We start from the raw sequence: 19633 nt of genomic DNA, 5'->3' as shown, positions 1-19633 counted from the left end.
CCTCCCTGCTTCTAACTTCAGAAAAATAAAAAAAAAAAAAAAAAAAAAGAAAGAAAGAAAGAAAAGATAAGAAAAAATGAATGGATCTGGATCTGGAATGTTCCAGAAGAAACACAGAATGAAAATACGCATTAGCCAGCCTGGCAGCCTACAAGGAATGTCTCTGATCCCTCCTTCCTCTCTCATCCAATGATGAGTCATCGCTCTGTCTCTAAAACCCTCTGTGGCTCTGCTAGCATTCCAGTTGTGAAATTAGTCATATAAAGTATGTGTGTTAATATAGGGGTGTCATCGCTCCTAAATTTTCTTGGCATCTGACATAAAGAAGAAACTCAAGGAATGGTTATTGATTTGATCACTTCTTGGTAAAATGGCTTCCAGAGAGGTTGAGTTTGTGGGGACATATGAAAGTCTATCACAGGGGGACAGCCTTTCTTGTAGGCCTTTAACACCCTGAGGGGGACTTCGGCAGTAGTTCTTAACCGAGAGCGGGTCACGGGGTTGGTCAAGCACAGATTCCAGAACCAGAAGAGCAGGCTTCAGAGCCAGCTTTGCCACTTGCCACTGTGTGAACTGGGGCAGGTTACTTGTTTCATCACTTTCAAAATGGAGATAAGATATTAATTTATGTGCATATAGTAAATTATAATATTAGCTCTTATTGTTAAAACGGTATTTCTTCTATTTCCTTCACAAGATTTCCACTCTAGCTTAGGCCTCCTCCAACTTTTCCATCACAAAAACCTTACTAGAACTGACACCAGAACCCTCCTCAGAGGGACAGTCATCTAAGAACCTTCCATAACAGGGAGAAGGGAGAACCCGGTAGCAGTCACACCACAATGGTTTTTGACACACTATATGCAGTTTATAGAAGTCAAGAGAACACTTTCAACCTGTTGGAAGTAATACCCTCCTACCCTCTGTGGTGCCCACGTCCTGGGCTGGGTGTTCCCTCCGTCCTTAGCATGCCCCGTAGCTGCGAGGAAGCTCCACAGAGCTTTCTTTCATTGATAAAGGGGTGCAGAAGAAGGTGAAGAGAGAGCTCTGGGTTGGCCGTTATGCCTGAGGACGCAGAAACTTTGTGGATTCATCAGGGGAGGGGAATGGATGATCAGGAAGGAACTGAAACCTGGCTAGGACCAAAGTGGAATCAGGAAGGGGCTAAGCAGGGTGTGGGAGGAAGTTAATATGGGGAGGGGGTGTCTTCTTGGGACCTCGAATCTCAAACTCCCCTACTTCCCTGAAGGCCCATCCACAGCTGCCCCCATCTCTTTCCTCCCAGTTTCAATGTCCACCACTACCCCACCCTCCTTCTGTTGCTCTCCTTACAGACCACATGTGCCTGAACGTTCACGTGACGGAGGTTGTCAAGTCGTCCAACCTGGCAGGAAAGTCCTTCTCGGTAAGTACTGGGCGGAAGGAGACTGGGGTTATTCAAATAGGGACGGTAGCTGGGAGCCCAGGGGTCAGGATGTTCAGAGAAAGGGGCCTGAGAGCCTTTGCTATGGAAGCGGGTCTTCCTAGCAGAGAGAACGTGCTTTGCGAACAGTAGGCTTGAAATATTGAGCATCAATGGGCATAAATAAGGCGTCATAAGGATTAAGGCTTATCCTGCACCTGCTGGCTGTCTGAAGACGGGAACTACAGAAGGCACGCAGGTTCTAGCATCCTCTGCACCACACAACAGCCAGACTCCTAAACAACGATCGCCCAGCCTTGGACCAAATCTGGAGACCCCCATCTGCTGGTTCTGCAATACGTTCAAACACAGCACTAAAAATTATTTCCTCTATCTTTGCTATTCCTGAACTACAGAGGGTCCAGTGTTAGGCCTCCTAGCGTGATAACTCTAATTTTCTAATCTTTTCTCTCCCATTGTCCCTCTCGTTCTTTTCTTCACATTTTAGGAGCTTTCTTCAAATTAATTTCTTGGATGTTTAAACTTCAGGAATTCCTTCTTGCCTTCTGGTTATGCACTTTAATAGCATCCTGTTCTAGCTTCATTGATGCAGTCTTTCCTGTTATCTAAAGATGGTAAGGATTCTTTATTTGAAGTTTTCTTATGCTCACTACATTGTGTCTTTTTCCACTAAACTTCTATTCTCCACATTGCTGGTTTGGATCTTTCTTGTTTTTCTTGTTTCAATGCTAGAGGTCGTCTCCAGACATCTGGTGATCCTGGGCTGCCGGCTCAAACATAAGAGGGGTCACCAAATAGCCGCGTTAGCGCGGGCTTCTCAAGGGGCAGTCAGAAGGCTGTGGTCGTTTCCATGGGAGAAACCCTGATGTCAGTATCTGCAAGTCTCTCAGCTCACTTTCCCAGAGAAAGTGTCTCCTAGGCCAGGGGTCTCAAACTCGCGGCCCACGGACCGCATGCGGCCCGCCCACCAATTTTGTGCGGCCCGCAGACTAATCAAACTTTGTGGATTAGTCTGCGGCCGCACAAAATTGGTGGGCGGGCCGCGAGTTTGAGACCTCTGCCCTAGGCTCCAGTCTTGGGGAGGGACGGGGACTGTGGTGTCTACTCCGGAGCTGGGTCGAGTGAGGGGCTGTTCAGTGAGCAGTCTTTCATGTAACCTACCTACCTGGAGTACAGCACCTCACTCCATCCTCCTCCAACTGTGTGTCCCCAGGTCCCGGGCCTTTCCGGTCTACTTTCACAGGTCTCTGTGGCAGGGGAAGGCTCATGGCTTGGCTACTGGGGGTGGGAATGGGAAACTGAAGCCGTCTAACTGTTCCTCATACCGGCTTTCCGTCAACTCCCTTTCTTCAGGCTCCATTTCCCTCCCCCCATCTGTGGAGCCTGTGGCCACCCATTCATAAGCATGGCCCATGTCTCGGTCCCCACGGTGTGACCTTCCTCTCTCGATACTCACAGACTGTAGCTGGGGCTCTCGGCGTCTTCTAGTTTCATTCGAGATGCACCTCCTCGTTTTGAGGAAAAGGATAAGAGGAAAAGAATGAGAAAATATACACTCTGCCCCTCTGAAATAAAGAGTCTTCATCCCATTATTTTTGAAGCATTTTTTTGTTAGCTGTGCTTCTTGTAAATAGCATGTAATTTGATTCTTTTCTGTCTCGGTCTAAAAGTCTTTGTTTTTTAACAGATGAGAACGTAATACATCAACACTAACTTGATATGATATTTTGACACTAACTTACTCTGCAATCTTATGTTATACTTTCTGGGGGTTTTTAAAACTTTTTGCTGTTTTATGTGCCTCTTTGTTCCTCTCGGGTTCTGTTTGCTTATTGTTCCCTCTCTGATAATTTGGTCGTTCTGTCCTACTTTTCTTTTTATTAGTGGTTACCTTTAAAATGAAAATATTTATATTTAAAATTATATTTATATGTTAGACTCCAGTGAAGCTGACTTCCAACGCTGTCGTAGATGTTTTCCCGAGTTTTCCGTTCCTTGGATCAATTTCGAATGACTGCCCTGTTCCCTGAGTCTCCAAACTCCCTACCTCGGTGAATTTGGAGACCTCCCCTTCTCATCATTCTTCTTCTGTGTGTCTGTTACTTTTTGGCCTCTTTCCTAGACTCTTTTTTTCTAAACCAGTTCTTTAAATAGCTCCTGTTCCTCACGTGTGCCCACGGCCACTTCTTTTCTCACTCGCTGGGCCATCAAACCCACTTACACAGTTTCAGTCCAACTTGTTAAGGACACTCGAACCTCTGTCTCCTGCGCTGACGTTCACCCCCCTGAGTTTCTGACTCCTGCCTTCAACTAAGTTAGCGGGAACCGGATGTCCCACAGTCCCCCAGACCCCAGATACTCAGCACCAAAGCCAGTGCTTTCTGGAGTTAAAAGCTCTCCAGAGGCCCTGGCCGGTTGGCTTAGCGGTAGAGTGTCGGCCTGGCGTGCGGGGGACCCGGGTTCAATTCCCGGCCAGGGCACATAGGAGAAGCGCCCATTTGCTTCTCCCCCACCCCTCCTTTCTCTCTGTCTCTCTCTTCCCCTCCCGCAGCCAAGGCTCCATTGGAGCAAAGATGGCCCGGGCGCTGGGGATGGCTCCTTGGCCTTTGCCCCAGGCGCTAGAGTGGCTCTGGTCGTGGCAGAGCGACGCCCCAGAGGGGCAGAGCATCACCCCCTGGTGGGCAGAGCGTTGCCCCTGGTGGGTGTGCCGGGTGGATCCTGGTCGGGCACATGCGGGAGTCTGTCTGACTGTCTCTCCCTGTTTCCAGCTTCAGAAAAATACAAAAAAAAAAAAAAAAAAAAAAAAAAAAAAAAGCTCTCCAGAGCTAGAGTGGCTGGGTTTGGATCTTGGTTGTGCCATTTACAAGCTCTGTGACTTTAGGCAAGTTATTCAGACTCTCTGTGCCTCTCAGTATTATTACCTGTGAAGTGGGGTTAGTAACAGTACCTGCCTCCTCAAGCTGTGGAGATTCAGTGGTTGCCACAGGCAGAGCTCTTAGAAGAGTGCTGGGCCGCATCAGAGCCATTTCTGTGCTCGCCACTGTTTCATTTCCTCCCCTCCTCCCGGAAGTTCTGCCTCCCACTTACTGGTACCCTCACTGCCCGGTCGCCTCTGCCAGGAGCCTGGCAGTCCTCTCAGGTGCCTCTTCCTGCTCACTCCCCCAGGCCCCGCCAGTTTTCTCTCTCTTCCTCTTCATCCTCCTTCTTCAGGTCCAGCTAGGTTGACCAACCATCCCAGTTTTCCCAGAACTAAGGGGTTTCCTGGGACATGGGGCTTTCGGTGCTAAAATCAGGGCAGGCAAACTAGGACAAGTTGTTCACACGCGGACAAATGCAAATCGCCTCCCAGCTGGGTCCCCTGATGTCACTCCCATACTCCTTAGGTGCACCTTCCACATCTCTGCCCAAGTGATGTTTCTAAGACAGAACTTGGACATGTCACTTTCTGCTTAAAACCCATCTGCCATTTCCCCTTCTCCACGGCAGAAGGGCAGGAAAACTCTTGGGTCTGCATAGCTTGGCTCTTTGTCCTGTCCATCTAGAACTCCGGCCACCCGGCGGGCCTTCACTGAGGCATTGAGGGTGGTCCCAGCAGTCATGCCCCGTGCCTCTGCCCATGAGCCACGCTTGGCCTGAAGCCCCATTCCTCCTTTCCTCTTCCCCATCTTCTTTTCATAACTCCTATTTTCCCTTTGCAATAAAACTCAGGTGTCCACTCCCCCGGGAAGTCCTTCCTGATGCTCTGCCCCTTCCCTGCACACCCCCCACCCACCCCACCCCACTCCCTACTCCCCAGTGAGCTAGGTGCCCCACCTCTGTGCTCCCGTAAAGCCTCAGGGATACAGCCTCGAAGTACTTGCAACGCCATCAGTGATAGGATCGCCGTGTGTCCGTGGACTGTGAGCTCCCTACACTCAGACCCTTGTCTGGGTCCTCCCGGTTCCCCCCAGCACTCAGCACAGCGTCTGGCCCACACCAGGTGTCTGCTGGGTCATCGAGTCCGTCCTTCACCCATGTAAAGTCTTATCCCAAACAGAAGCTCACTTTTCCTGGGGAAGCCCATCCACCATCGGAGAGCACTGATTGGCTAAGAGATCTACTGTACGAGCTGAGATCCTCCTCCCTACAGGACAGCTTTGTATTGAACCCTTAAGCTTAAACCATTCACCTTCATGGATTTCCTTTTTTAAAGTCAGTTCCTTACAAGGACTTCTGTTTTCAAAGAACCTGGTTGCAGGCTCTTTGCAAATCTAAATTTATCACCCTGGTGAGTTCCCTTTTACTCCTGCACCAACTGGCTGGGGGGATTCCAGTGACTGTACTTTCCTTCAGACGCAGGCAGGTGCATGTGCGTGTTCTGCACAAACCTCAGGCGATGAACACCACGCGACGGGAAGCGCGCGGTGAGCTAGAGTTGCAGGTATTTCAGGCTCCGAGAAGAGCAGGGCGTGGGCACCGCGCCCTTGTGAATTAAGGGGCAGCAATGACATTATTTAGGCTGGACTGGAAGTTTGCCTTAGAAAACCAGTGAAGAACAGTACAATTTGGGTTTTGGAGTGTAGAAACCAGGGAAGACCAAGCAGCTTTTTGCTCACGCCCTTATGAGCTAAGACCAGGACCCTTTGCAAACTCTGTGTCTGGTCCTTGCAGCTGAGCTCCATGGCCGCGTCTATAGGTGGAAATCCAAGACTTCCGCGGCCCTCACAGGCCGAAGCTGGGTGGGTGGGATGTGTCTAGGGGTGCACCCCACCCAGGGGAAACGAAGGCACCGCCCGCACTGCAGGCATGCGGGAGATGCCCCGAGACCGCCTCTGCTCATCCAGAGGACAGGGCCGTGGAGGCCCAGGTCCTGCCGAGGACGCGTGGAGCCAGGAAGACGCTCGAGTCAGGAAGCTGGGCCCCACCCCACCCCCTGTGAGACCTTCAGTGGTCACAGTCAGTCCCTCCAGACTTCTGCCTTCCCCTCTGTAGGAACCTTGAGCTTCCCTCACCAGCTAGATCATTTCGGGGGGGGGGGGGGTGCCTCCCCTCATAACGTGAAGGCCCCTGGCTGTCCCCCAGCCCCCAGCAGCCCCCCTCACCAGCTAGATCATTTTGGGGGGGGGGTGCCTCCCCTCATAACGTGAAGGCCCCTGGCTGTCCCCCAGCCCCCAGCAGCCCCCCTCACCAGCTAGATCATTTTGGGGGGGGGTGCCTCCCCTCATAACGTGAAGGCCCCTGGCTGTCCCCAGCCCCCAGCAGCCCCCCTCACCAGCTAGATCATTTTGGGGGGGGGTGCCTCCCTCATAACGTGAAGGCCCCTGGCTGTCCCCCAGCCCCCAGCAGCCCAGGACCTCAGCCTCCCCTCAGGTCTTGGTTGACACTTGAGTGTTCACAATCATCCCACCAGCTCTCTGCTCACTAGATTCCACTGCCTCTCCCACAACCGCCCCCCAGCCACACCTGCCCTCCGTGACTGACAGCTCCAGGCCACCAGCGCTGCCCCAGGCTCTGCTGCATGGCAGGGAAAAGTCCCCTCTCCCTTTGTGTTACTCTCTGTCTTAGGTTCTGCTAAATCTCTCCGTCTTTACTCACAGCCCACCTGCTCAGATGCACAGGGGTCTACAGAGGGACGGTAGCAGAAGGCTTGGGCTCGGAGACAGGCTGAGGCTGAACGAGTCCACAGTGGGTCCCCCTTCTCCTCTGGCAGCTGAACCATTGTTTCCGCCCAGCTCCTTCTTGAAAAACGATCATTAATACCAACAGACAGCCAGCACTACCACAGTGCTTACCATGGCCCGGGCACTTCACATAGACTGTCTTGGCCCTTTGAGCGATCTGTTTTAGCAAGAATGATATATTTTCTGAGACAACGTATCTGAAAATGTTTTTCTGTTGCGTATACATATGAATGAAATTTATCTGGGTATAATATTTTTGTTTCATAATTTTCCCCCTTACTATTGGGTAGAATTTGCTCATTGCCTGAATTCTGTAGAATTTGCCCCATTGCTCCTTCCTATATGTAATGCTGCAGAGAAGCGTGAGAATATCCCCTCCTCCTTCTCCTCTCCTTTTTCCTTCCTCTCTTCTATTTGCACTGTTTCCTTTATCTTCCCCTCTTTTTTTTTTTTTTTGTATTTTTCTGAAGTTGGAAACGGGGAGGCAGTCAGACAGACTCCTGCATGCGCCCGACCGGATCCACCCGGCACGCCCACCAGGGGGCGATGCTCTGCCCATCTGGGGCGTTGCTCTGTTGTAACCAGAGCCATTCTAGCACCTGAGGCAAAGGCCATGGAGCCATCCTCAGCGCCTGGGCCAACTTTGCTCCAATGGAGCCTCAGCTGCGGGAGGGGAAGAGAGAGACAGAGAGGAAGGAGAGGGGGAGGGGTGGAGAAGCAGATGGGCGCTTCTCCTGTGTGCCCTGGCCGGGAATCGAATCTGGGACTCCCACACGCCAGGCCAATGCTCTACCACTGAGCCAACCGGCCAGGGTGTATCTTCCCTTCTTTTCCTCCACCTCCTTCCTATCTCTCTTCCCTCTTCCGTCCCTTCCTCCTTCCAATTTCTCTTACTCTTCTTCCTCCTCTCTCCTCTTTTCTTTCTTCTTACCCATTCTCTTTTCATCTTCACAACAGTCCTACAAGACAGTTGCTATTACTACCGTATATATTTTTTAAAAGTAGGTGTAAAACAAAAGCACAGAGATTAAGAAATATGTCCAAGGTCACACGACTAATGCATGGCAGAGCCAGGACTAGAACCCCGGGCAGTCTGGCTACAGAGTCTGCGCTTGGACCCTCCTCCTATGAAAGTCCTGCACACTCTGCCCACAGGTCTGTGGCTGGCCTACCCTCTCCCCACAGAACTGCAGCAGAAATGCCAGCACAGGCTTGACCCCCCGTTTAGGCTGCTGCTGGTGCCTCTGCTCTGTGACAAGGAAAGGGTAGAGTTGCTCAGTGGTCTCAGCCATGCCTACAACAGGGAGCTTGTTTAAAAATGCCCGTGTCTGGCTGGACTCCCGACCATTCCAGCAGAGTCTCTAATTTTATGTTTGGAAAGAGGAGTTTTGTGAGCAGCCAGGGTTGGGAACACTTGGGCATGATGGACCCCCAGGCGCTAGGTGCTCCCATGTTCTGCGGTGGCCAGGCCCCCAGAGCGGCTGTCTGCACGTGGGTCGGGCCAGTGACCTGGAAAGGCCCCCTGAAGGCCCCACCTGTGACCCAGGCTGCTCCACTCCTCTGCCCACTGGGAAAGGTCCTGTCTGGAGTGGCTCCCTCGGGTCAGAGGTTAGAGGGATGCGGGGAGGGGGGTGCTTTCCTTTGGCCCTGGTCACTTTCTAGAGAAGTCACCTAGAGCTGTGGGGTGTCCCAGGCTCCCCATGCAGAGGGGGGATTTCTTCTGTCTATATGTATCTGGCCCCCAGACAATTCCATGGTAGAAACGGATAAGGCCTAATCTGAATCATAGGGGTAGGTGGCCTCTTTCTAGACCCTCTGTCTCTATCCCAGGTAAATAACTTTGTATGTAATCCAACACGGAACTGGGGTTAGGACTTATAAAATTCCACCCCTAGCACACCATCATCTAAGACAGGGGTCCCCAAACTACGGCCCGTGGGCCACATGTGGCCCCCTGAGGCCATTTATCCGGCCCCCACCGCACTTCCAGAAGGGGCACCTCTTTCATTGGTGGTCAGTGAGAGGAGCATAGTTCCCATTGAAATACTGGTCAGTTTGTTGATTTAAATTTACTTGTTCTTTATTTTAAATATTGTATTTGTTCCCATTTTGTTTTTTTACTTTAAAATAAGGTATGTGCAGTGTGCATAGGGATTTGTTCATAGTTTTTTTTATAGTCTGGTCCTCCAATGGTCTGAAGGACAGTGAACTGGCCCCCTGTGTAAAAAGTTTGGGGACCCCTGCTCTAAGAGGTGCTCGGGTAACTTGATAACTTGGCGAGTACTGACCACAGCATTCCAGCTTGTGTTCAGAATTAAGGAGAATCGATTGGGGAAAGAACTGCAGAAACAGTGAGGCCCCCGGGGACCAGGGCAGCCTAGAGCAGCTCCTGCAGGACGGCCACTGCTCGGAGTCACTTGCAGGAAGAGAGCCCGAGACCCCACGTGCTGGAGTACGGAAACACCCGAGGTCAGGGCTGGAGAAACCGGCAGGGCCATCTCTCACAGAGGTGATGCGTAAGCCGTCTCCTCATTGCAGACCGTGACAAACACCTTCCGGGCAGCCGACATCCGGGTCCAGAGCCAGGACCAGAGGCTGCTGACCCTGCTGCTGGACAAGGACCATCGGCGCACGTTCAGGGACGTGGTCAGGTGAGGCTGGGCCTGCCGCCTCTCGGGCTGCACGCCCCATGGGGCCAACCTCAGCAGAAGCCAGCTCCTACCGTCTCCTGCCTCTAGCCTTGCCAGAGGCAGATCCCGAGACCGGGCAGGCGTCCCTGGTGGCTGTGAACGTAAGACACTGCCCTGTGGCTTGAATCCAGGGAGAAGGGCAATGAACAGCTGACCCTGGGTGGCTGGTATTCCTCCAAGAGCCCTCAGCCTACGGCCCTCCTGCTCCAACGCCTGGTCCTGGCACTGGCCCCTTCGACGCAAGCTGACCTACTGTGGCAGCTGTGTCCCCGCAGTGCAGCCGTGGCAGTTAGTGTGACCCTCACTGGTCTCCCCGGGGAGGTATATCTGGGTAAGGAAAGCAGGCACAGGGACCTGACCATGTGTGTCCCCCACTCCCACTGTCCGCCCTAGGCCCAGGGGCTCGTTCTTGTCCTAACGCTGCCTCTTCCTTCCGTGGGGCCCCATCTGCTGTGCCCTACAATAAAGGGGCCATCTGTAAAACTCCCAGCAGATCTGACCCCTGAGATGGGTCTCCCGAGCTGGTCTCTCTCCGCTCACAGATTTGAGGTGGCTCCCTGCCCAGAGCCGTGTTCCGGGGCCCAGAAGCCCAAGTCACTCTGGCTCGGTTCGGACCAGCAGGAGGAGATGGAAAGGACCAAAGCCACGCCCAGGCCCCTTCTGATGCCCATCAACACGTTCTCTGGCATCGTCCAGTGAGTCCGAGGGGGCAGCGGAGGCGCTGAGTCTGAGCGCCGCGGACCCCCGAGGGAGGATACACTACCCACCAGTCCCAAATGCGCACACCAACGGCCACAGCAAGGCCAGGCTGCCCCGGACAGCTTCTGGCCCTGACTAGGAGCCAGCGAGTGCCAGGGCACAAGAAGCTGGCCCACACGGACACCCACGGATGGGCCGGGCAAAGCTGCGCACGCACACACCGAGCCCAGCTCCCTGCACAGATCTGTGTTCCTCCAGTGACTTTCAACTTCCACCTCTCCCACTCAAGCTCCTGACCCAGCCCTTAAAACCAAAGTGAGAGCTGCTGTTCTGGCCAGGGCCCCGTGTCCTGCGGGGAGATGGGAAGGAGACCAAAGCCACCAGGCCACCTGCCCTTCCTGAGTCTGCGCTCTTCCCTCACTTGGGCCTCTGCCAGTCTCCCCCCTCAGAGGCAGGCAGGTGTCTCTTCCAGTTGAGAGGAAAGTGTCAGATTCAATAAATGCACACTAACCTGTTTTCTGCTTTTATCTAACACCCAGTAATATTTGTGTTTTAATAGAGATTGGGGGAAGTAGCCAGTCTAAGCTAAGGAATCCACTTTGGCCGGGTAAGAGTCCTGTGAGCTATTCACTGGTGCATTCTGCCTGGCTGGCCACGCGTGGACTTAGGGACTCCTAAACAGCCCTGTCCTGAAACAGAGGCAGGAGTGAGTGGTTTCAGAAAAACCAGAGATTAGAGACATCAGAATTCTTGGCTTTTGAGTTCAGAAACTTATGCCCACCTGTAACACAGGGAAGCTCACCCCCAGGACCCCGCGTATGTGGGGAGGGGAGAAACAGAAAGAATGTAAAGGTTTGAGTTGAGGCTGTCCCTTTCACCGGGGCGGGGTCCTCAGGGATTGTGGGGTGGGTGTGGAGTGGAGGAATCCCTTTTGCATTTGGAGATCTGAGAGTAGAGAGGTAGGCTCTTCACTTTCGGCCTCAATGCCCTGGGCATGTGGGTTAGCCCAGAGCGCATTCTTAATGCCCAGAGAAATTGTGTAAGAAGGGCTTCTTGGGTGTCTAGGTAGATGGGCCCAAGGGCAGCCTCAGAGAGAGTTCCTGTGCCCCGTGGGGTGTATGAGGCAGGTAAGGTGTTCTTGGTCGGTAGTTGAAAGCAAACAAGGGGCCTGACAGCAGAAAGGAAGAGGTAGAGCTGTAAGTGGCATCCAAATGGACACCCACATGGCCGAGCGCCTGCCCCTTGGTGGAGGTCAGCTCTGGACAGGTAAAGACGGATGAGTAGAAATTGTCCGCGGAAGCCTTAGAACCTGGAGAGGAGAGGGACTCGGGACAGCCCTCACTAGAACTGAGGTGGTTCTGACCCCGAAGTGACTTACATCACTGAGTGACTTCACCTGGAAGTGGCTAGATTTTCTTTTTCTGCCCTGGGGGGTGATGTAAACTGGTCTGTATCAATCTGGGCCTTGGTAGTTACTAGGTTCTTTACGTAAACAGTTGTTAAGGTTAGGTGAGGGTTCTGGGCCTCCTCCCGCAGTGATCTCTCTACCAGCTTGTAATGAAAGCAACTTGTAGACAAAATGCTGCTACGCCCCGGACTCTCCCAACTCCAACAAAGTTGGGTTCTCTAAACAAAACTATCCAATACAGACACACTGTTTCGGGGTCTAGGATGGACCCCCAAATCCAGTGCTGGAGTGCCACTCCAAGACAGCCTCAGCTGTCAAGCCCTCTCCCTGGGAGTCGTCCCAAGTGAAGATTGTATCACCCAATCATAACCCTTCCAGGGGGCGCTCACAGCCAAGGAAACAGCTCTAAGCCCTGGGGACAAAAACAGCTGCCTTGCTGGAGCCTCGATTCCGAAGGTGGCAGACAATAAACAAGATAACACGTGATCCAGAAGCTGGTAGTGTGTTGGGTAGTATTACTTGCTACGGAGAAAAAATGAAGCAGGGGAGGGGAGAGGAGGGGAGGGCCCGAGCCTGGGGAGGGCGGTGGATGTGGACGGTCCCGGCAGTAACAGGGTGGCCCTTGATCAAGGGGCTTTTGAGTAAAGGCCTTAAGATGAGGAAGAGAGCTCATAGGTTGACTTCCATTCTCGCTCCTCGCCTCCCCGATAGTTTCACTCGCCCGAAGCAGTTCAGGGACCTAATTCCGATTCGTGAGCGACGCCTAACAGCGTCGGGGGCTTGGGGACTCGACCTGGAGCGGCCGTCGCGCACCTGTCGGCGGCCGGCAGGTACGGGAGCCGGGAGCGGAGGAGGCCGGGCGATGCGGCAGGTGCGCCCGCAGGTGCGCCGGCCCCGCCCCCAGGTGCGCCTCAGGGCGGGGCCGCTTCCGGGCCGGAGACCGGACCTGGGGGCGGGGTGGCCGTTGACCCGGTAACCGCGGCGCCGCCAGCGGCTCCAGGAGGGGCTGGCCGGACCCCCCCGGCGCGAGCCTCGCTCCTGGGTACCTGGCCACGCGCTCCCCGCGCCCAGCCCGCCCTCCTCCGGCCCGGGCCCGACGGTGCGGGGCGGCCATGAGTGCCAACCCGCAGTGGGACATCAGCAGGGCGCTGAGAGTGGCCAGGCTTTTCCACCTGATGTGTGGGCTCCGGGATGCCTCCGTGACCCCGTTCCTGACCCTCTACCTGAGGCGGCTGGGCTTGGCCGCGCCCTGGGTGGGCATCCTAATGGGAACCAAGCACCTGATCACAGCCTTCTGGGCTCCCTTCTGTGCCTTCCTGGCCAAAAGCTACCAGAAAAGGAGGGTGCTGCTGCTGGGCTCGTTGCTGGGCTCGGTGGGAGCCAGCCTGCTGATGGTGCTGGTGCCGCCGCTGGACGAAGATCCGGGGCACCGCTCCTGTGTTGGCAGCCACAGCGTGACCCCCACAGTCCTACCTCCGGAGCTCGCCCTAACTGGGAACTTCACCTCCGCCCAACTGCCGGCCTCTAACGACCCAGTGGGGATGCCCAACCTTCCAGACAAGAGAAGTACTGGGACCGGGGACGCCTCTGGCTTGGGAAAAGGACCAGGAGAAAGTGTCCAAGAACCTTTCAGTTTTCTGCCCAGAAATTCTGTGGGTTCTGTTGAAGGAGCCCGGATCGCATCCGAAGTTCTCCAGCCTATCACTTCCAGGGTGAAAGGGACTCCCTGGGAAAGGGCTTTGAAGTGGGTCAGTCATGCCCTCCCTTTGCCTGCAGGGGGCACAGCGCTGGGAAGCCCGGCCAACTTGTCCGCAGCCCAGGGGGGCTCAGGGGCCCGTGACCTCTCCTTGGAAGGCCTGCGGTGGACCTTTCTTCTCTCCTTGGGGTCCATGGTGTTCTGGGAGCTGCTGGCCGCCCCGGTGGAGAAGGTGGCGGATGACAGCCTTTTCGAATACCTGGATTTTGTGGATGCCACTGACCGTTACAGAAAGCTGTGGGTCTGGAAGCTGCTGGGCATGGCGGCAGGTGTGTGCGGCGTGGCAGCTGTGGTGGCGCAGCTGGACTGCTTCCTGATGCCCAGTGGCCCCCGGGGGGCGGCGCACTTCTACGGCTACTCGCTGGTCAGCACTCTGGCTTTGCTGGTGAGCATTTTCTTCCCCATCCCCATCTGTAGGCGGCAGGAGCCCGGCCACAAAACCGTCAGGGCCCTGTCCCTGCTGGAGGGCGACCCGCGCCTCATTCTGCTCGCCCTCACTGTCTTCCTGGCAGGAGCCGCCAGCAGCACCGTCCAGAACTTTCTGTTCTGGCACATGGAAGACCATGGGAGCGGCGAGCTGGTTATGGGTTTCTCGGTTGCCCTGGGCTTGCTGGGGGAGATTCTACTTCGTGCATTCAAAACGACGTTGCTTAGGAAACTGTCCCGAGTGGGGACCATAGGGCTGGGGCTGGGCTGCCTCTCAGGGCAGATGCTGTACTACTCTTTCCTTTGGAGCTGGTGGTCCGTCCTCCCCGCTCAGATCTTGAGTGCTTTCAGCAACGGGGCTCTGTGGTGGGCAGTGGGGGCTTCCGTCGAGGACCTGGCCACTCGCGGAACAGAGAGACCTCTGAGTGCCATGTTCCGAGGCCACTTGTACGGGGGCGGAACCAGCCTGGGCAGCTTTGTGGGGGGCTTCGTGGTGAAGCGCTTCAGCCTGGCCGCGCTCTACCAGGCCAGCTGCGTGGCCCTGCTGCTCTGGCTGGCCCTGTTCCTGTCTGTCCAGACAAGACTGCCCCAGGAGCGGAAGATCAACTACTCAAAGCTGCTGGCCGCGGAGGCCGGCGACACGAGCGACTCTGAGCAGGAGATGGAGCGGGACTGGCTGGTGAAGGCCATGAGGGAGGAGCCCTCAGACTGGAAGGGCTGAGGTGGTCAAGACGTGCTGGTCTGGAAAGGAGCCAAAGCGCTGGAGGAAGCTCAGCCTGCCGCCGACAAAAACCCACGCGTCCGCCCGCAGCCACAGGGAGGCTTGGGAGAGAGGGAGCGTGTCTGTGCTCAGAGCCCCACAGGGTCACCGCATTGTATGATCTCCTTTTCCTTTATACTAAAATAAGAGTTCGCTCTTTGCAGTTTAATTTCTTTTTTAATAATGGAAGAAAAATCCATTTGCAAAAAAAGTTTCCTTTGTGTTCACTCTGTTGTGCTGTGTGGGGTTTGCAAAGGCTGTACTACATAGCACTGACTCTGGTGTGTGGATGTCAGCCGTGGCCGGAGTGCTCAGAGCAAACAGGCATGGCAGGAAGGCAGTGGGGACCTGCCGGACTCAGGTGGCCGAGGGGGCGGCTGGCTTTGACGAGTCAGGTACATTCCTATGGGTTCTAAGGGGCATGAGAGCCTGGTCTTATGAAAGCCATGCTTGGGCCAGTAAGAATTGTAATGAAAACTGAAACTCTTCTCTCTTTCTCCCCCCCCCCCCCCCACTGATACACAGGTGCCCACACTCACAACCCGGTAGTTAAGTTTCCCATCAGAGAATATGGTGGGAAATGTAGCATGTGTCCAGGGAAAAGCGGGTAGGAGGTAACAGGTTTTCGTTCTTACTCTCAAATGTGTGAATCACCAGGAATAGGATCCTTAGAATAATCTTCCATGCTTACAGGACAAAGGCAACTTTGTGTCCTTTGGACTCGCATTTTGCACACTTCAGCCCACAAGAGCTGAAGCTTTCATTAAGGCGTGGCAGCCTCTGTGGGGTTCGGATGCTGCAGCGAGTCCACGCTGCACCTGGGCCTACTGGCTTGGTGGGGTGCCTTTGTAAACCTTCCCCACGTCCCAGGAAATGGTCCTTTTCTCCAGGGACCAGCCCCTCGAGCCCAATGCTTCCATTTTCTAATCAGGTAAGTATAGGATACTGGATTTAGAAGGAGCCTCATTTTACAAATGCAGAAAAATCTCTCATAGCTGGAGAAAGGGAACACACACGAGTGTCTCTGGGTCAGACTTGGTTCTAGCAACTTTATTCTTTTAAAATTCTTCCTAAAGAGCTTTAGGGTACACGTAACCAGCAGAAAAGAACCTGTACCTTAAAAAATTAGGGATTCATTTGTTTCACACAAGAAGTCTAGGGTAGGCAGTCCAGAGCTAACACAGCCATCTAGAGATGCCACTGGGGACCTATGTAAATCTCTTCATCTCCCGGCTCCAGCATTCTCAGCTTATAGGCCTCCCTCCCACGTTGGTTCACACGTAACAAGATGGCTGCTGCAACTCCGGGCCTCTCGTCCATGTTCCAGGCAGGAAGAAGAGGGCAAAGGGAGCAACAGGGTTAAATGCCTGTATCAGGAAAACAAAAACGTTCCCAGAAATCCTTAGCAGAGTTGAGTGAACTGCATCGTGCGGTCAGCCTGAACGGCGAAGGACTGTGAAGTATTTTCTACTGGGCACGTTTCCACGCCAGCAAAATCAGGGTCCTAGTAGAAAAGGGGGCTGGAGAAGTCTAGCACAGTATCCAAAGTGGAACTCACATTCAAGCCTGTCTCATTCCAAAGCCTGTGCTTCTTTTTAGTACAGCAAGCCTGCTTGCTCATGGAAATGACGTTACCAGTTTGACCTCCCACAATAACCTATTTATGAAAAGAATATATGAAAAATTTTAGCTGCATTTTGGAAAAAATCACACACTGGGACATGGGCTAAAACACCACCAGAGACCTGATCTTCTTACCCCAGATTTATTGCATTTTCTGCTATGCAAACAATTCCACGCCTGGCTGGCCACCCAAATCATCTGAGGGGCATATCCGAAAAGACAGGTTTCTGGGGTCCATCAGCATCTCTTGGGTGGGGCCCAGTATCTGTATTTTTAATGCAATCTCCAAGTGATGGTATGTGACTAACTGAGCACAAATCCACCTGTTGACCCTGCATGTCTCACCACTCCTTTGCTGAATGCTTCTTAGCAGGCAATGCAAAGGATAATAGCTCTGAGTGGTCACTACACATTAGACACTTCACATGTTCTAGCTCATTTAGTCCTCAGAGCATTTTAGGAGGTAGCCATTTATCATCATCTCCAATTTACAGGTGATCAAACTGATGGCTAGTAACTTGCTCGAGGCCACACAGCTAGTAGGTGGCAGGGCTGGAATTCAGATCCAGCCTCGTAGCCACCAACACTTGAAACTTTAATCACTATGCTCCATGGCTAAGCAATTGGACAAAAGATGGAAAATGAAACATTAAGAGTTAAGGCAGCTATCACTTGAAATTTGTGGCATAGTAGATAGCATTTACTATGTAGACAGAACATGCAATAATACCAACATACAAACACACATGTGTTCCTCCCCCTAACATAAACAAGAGGATGAGGAACAGGACTTGGTTTAAGGAAAGAACTAAGAAGGTAAATGTTGTGAAGCCGGAAGATGAGAAAAAGGAGGAGAAAGGAGAGAGTGGGGTAGAGAAGGAGGAAGAGGTGGAAGAGGAGACTGAGGAATGTAATGGGAAAGATACTGTAATCCAGGGGTCCCCAAACTTTCTACACAGGGGGCCAGTTCACTGTCCCCCAGACCGTTGGAGGGCCAGACTATAAAAAAAACTATGAACAAATCCCTATGCACACTGCACATATCTTATTTTAAAGTAAAAAAACAAAATGGGAACAAATACAATATTTAAAATAAAGAACAAGTAAATTTAAATCAACAAACTGACCAGTATTTCAATGGGAACTATGCTCCTCTCACTGACCACCAATGAAAGAGGTGCCCCTTTCGGAAGTGCGGCGGGGGCCGGATAAATGGCCTCAGGGGCCCGCAGGTGTAATTTGGGGACCCCTGCTGTAATCCCTCATTGTCCTCTCCTTCTATCCTGGTCCTCAACAGCCACTGATGTGCTTTCTGTCACCGCATAGGGTAGGCAAAGTCGGCTCACAGTTGTGAGTGACGCTCTTTTGAGTTAATAAAGCTATTGTGATCATCATAACCTGCATGTCTTTTTTCATATGAGCAACTGTACACCTATTATACTTTGCCCACCCCCATATAGATGTATATAGAGTAGTTTGCATTTTCAAGATTTTAATATGTAGTCTTTTTCTGTCTGGTTTCTTTCACTCAGCATATAACTGCAATGACTTCTGACACCCAGCTCCCTGGAGTTGGGCCATACTCTACAGGTGAAGGGCACACACTGTCCTCAGTTCAGACACCCTCACGTCTGAGTAACAGGCTGCAAATGTGAAGGGGCTCACTCCCCTGTCAGGTTCAGTAGTTCACTTGAATTATTCACAAAACCCAGGAAAGGACTGGATTTATGATTACAATTTCATTGTAGCCAAAGGACACAAATCAGAACCAGCCAAATGAAGAGTCGCAGAGGGGGAGGTCTGGGAGGTCCCCAGTGAGAAGTGTCATATCCCCCCCCCCCCCCCTGTGGCATCAGAATGTGACATGCTCTCAGCGTGCTCTCAGCACACGGATGTGTAACAATAGATGGAATATTACCAGCCAGACTCCCCAAGCTGTGGTGTTTGTGGTTTTTACTGGGACTTCATTGGACAGGCATATTTTATCCAATCATTGCCGTTTGACTCAGAATACAGTCCTCTTCTCCTCCTCGGAAACCAGGCTGTCAGACTAGCACTTGGCTCCGAGCCCTGAATTTCTAACACATGATTGATCTTTCTGGCATGGCCAGCCCCCATTCCGAGTCACCTTGTTGGCATAAACACTGGTGCGGTCTGAGAGGCCCAACATGAATAACAAAGGCACTCTTATCATTTAGAAAAACTCCAAGGACTTATGGCTAGGTCCCGGGAGCCGTGGCAAAGGCCAGCCAGAAGTTCTAGCCCAAAACAGGTACACACAGAACGAGACAGGACCAGCTAAATATCATGTGAGAAGTTCAGTGAGCATTTCATAAAGTTTGGGACAGGTATGATGGCTGAGGGTGGGGATGTTCAGAAGACACCCCCGTGGAGATAATGAAGTAGGCTTGCCTACTGAAGAAAGAACGGGGTCATAAAGACTGAGACTTCCAAATGTAACTTGTACTCTGTTGACTAGCCAGTAGGTCAGTTAAGCTTCCTAAAATCTAAACTAAATAAATTTTTAGCTGGAAGACTTATGGCTATCAGAAATACCAAGTTCTAACATATCTTGATTCCAGCTAAGAGGAAAGTAAATATTGAATGAGCTATGAACATTTCTTCTCAGGCTTACTTAAACCATTATTTCCCAAATGAGTTTAGTACAACATTTAATCCCGGCAGAGTGGGGGTGGGGGCTATTGAAAAAAGGATTCTGTGGCTAACCAGTTTGGAAAATGATGTAAATGATTGTCACTTCTTAGCAAATTGCAATATACATTAGCAATTAAAGACTCCGAACCCCCCCCCCCCCGGAGTCAACAAACTTGTCAGCACCGTCGGACCTAGAATTCCCCTTATACTGTATATCCATTATCACAACTTTCTTCCAGGTAACACCAACCACTATCTTGAAGAACTAATATTCCCTACAAGAGACTTTGGAAACACCGCCATTGGTCATTTCCTGTGTGACCTTGTCAACGCAGCAGTCAGTGCTCAGTGACATATCTGGGCTCCCACATCGGACTGGCAAGAATCCTGGGTATCCCCGTTAAGAACTTGACAAAGATTATCTTATTAAGTCAGAACATCAGCTCATTCCACAGGTGAAGTAAGGGTGCTTCAGAAAGGTTAAAATTCAAAACCAAGTCTGTTTGAGCCTGTCCTCTCAACCTCTAATCTAA

General features: G+C 52.5%; 2 protein-coding genes across 2 annotated transcripts in view; both read left to right on the top strand.

Moving 5' to 3' along the window:
* PIK3R6 (phosphoinositide-3-kinase regulatory subunit 6) overlaps positions 1–10943 on the top strand; it is a 50694-nt gene extending 39751 nt beyond the window's left edge. The window contains exons 18-20 of the mRNA XM_066364853.1: positions 1335–1405; positions 9622–9734; positions 10316–10943. Of these exons, the coding sequence (XP_066220950.1) occupies positions 1335–1405; positions 9622–9734; positions 10316–10472 (341 nt within the window). The 3' untranslated portion in view covers positions 10473–10943. The remainder of the gene's footprint in view (positions 1–1334; positions 1406–9621; positions 9735–10315) is intronic.
* A 1830-nt stretch (positions 10944–12773) lies between these two features.
* On the top strand, positions 12774–14994 carry MFSD6L (major facilitator superfamily domain containing 6 like). Its single transcript, XM_066364852.1, has one exon. It carries the CDS (start codon positions 12993–12995, stop codon positions 14781–14783), a length of 1791 nt encoding a protein of 596 aa, XP_066220949.1. The 5' UTR covers positions 12774–12992; the 3' UTR covers positions 14784–14994.
* Positions 14995–19633: the final 4639 nt, after the last annotated feature.

The sequence above is a fragment of the Saccopteryx leptura genome, chromosome 2 (assembly GCF_036850995.1).
Source record: "Saccopteryx leptura isolate mSacLep1 chromosome 2, mSacLep1_pri_phased_curated, whole genome shotgun sequence".
Classification (NCBI taxonomy): Eukaryota; Metazoa; Chordata; class Mammalia; order Chiroptera; family Emballonuridae; genus Saccopteryx; species Saccopteryx leptura.
This window is presented reverse-complemented; position numbering and strand designations above follow the sequence as displayed.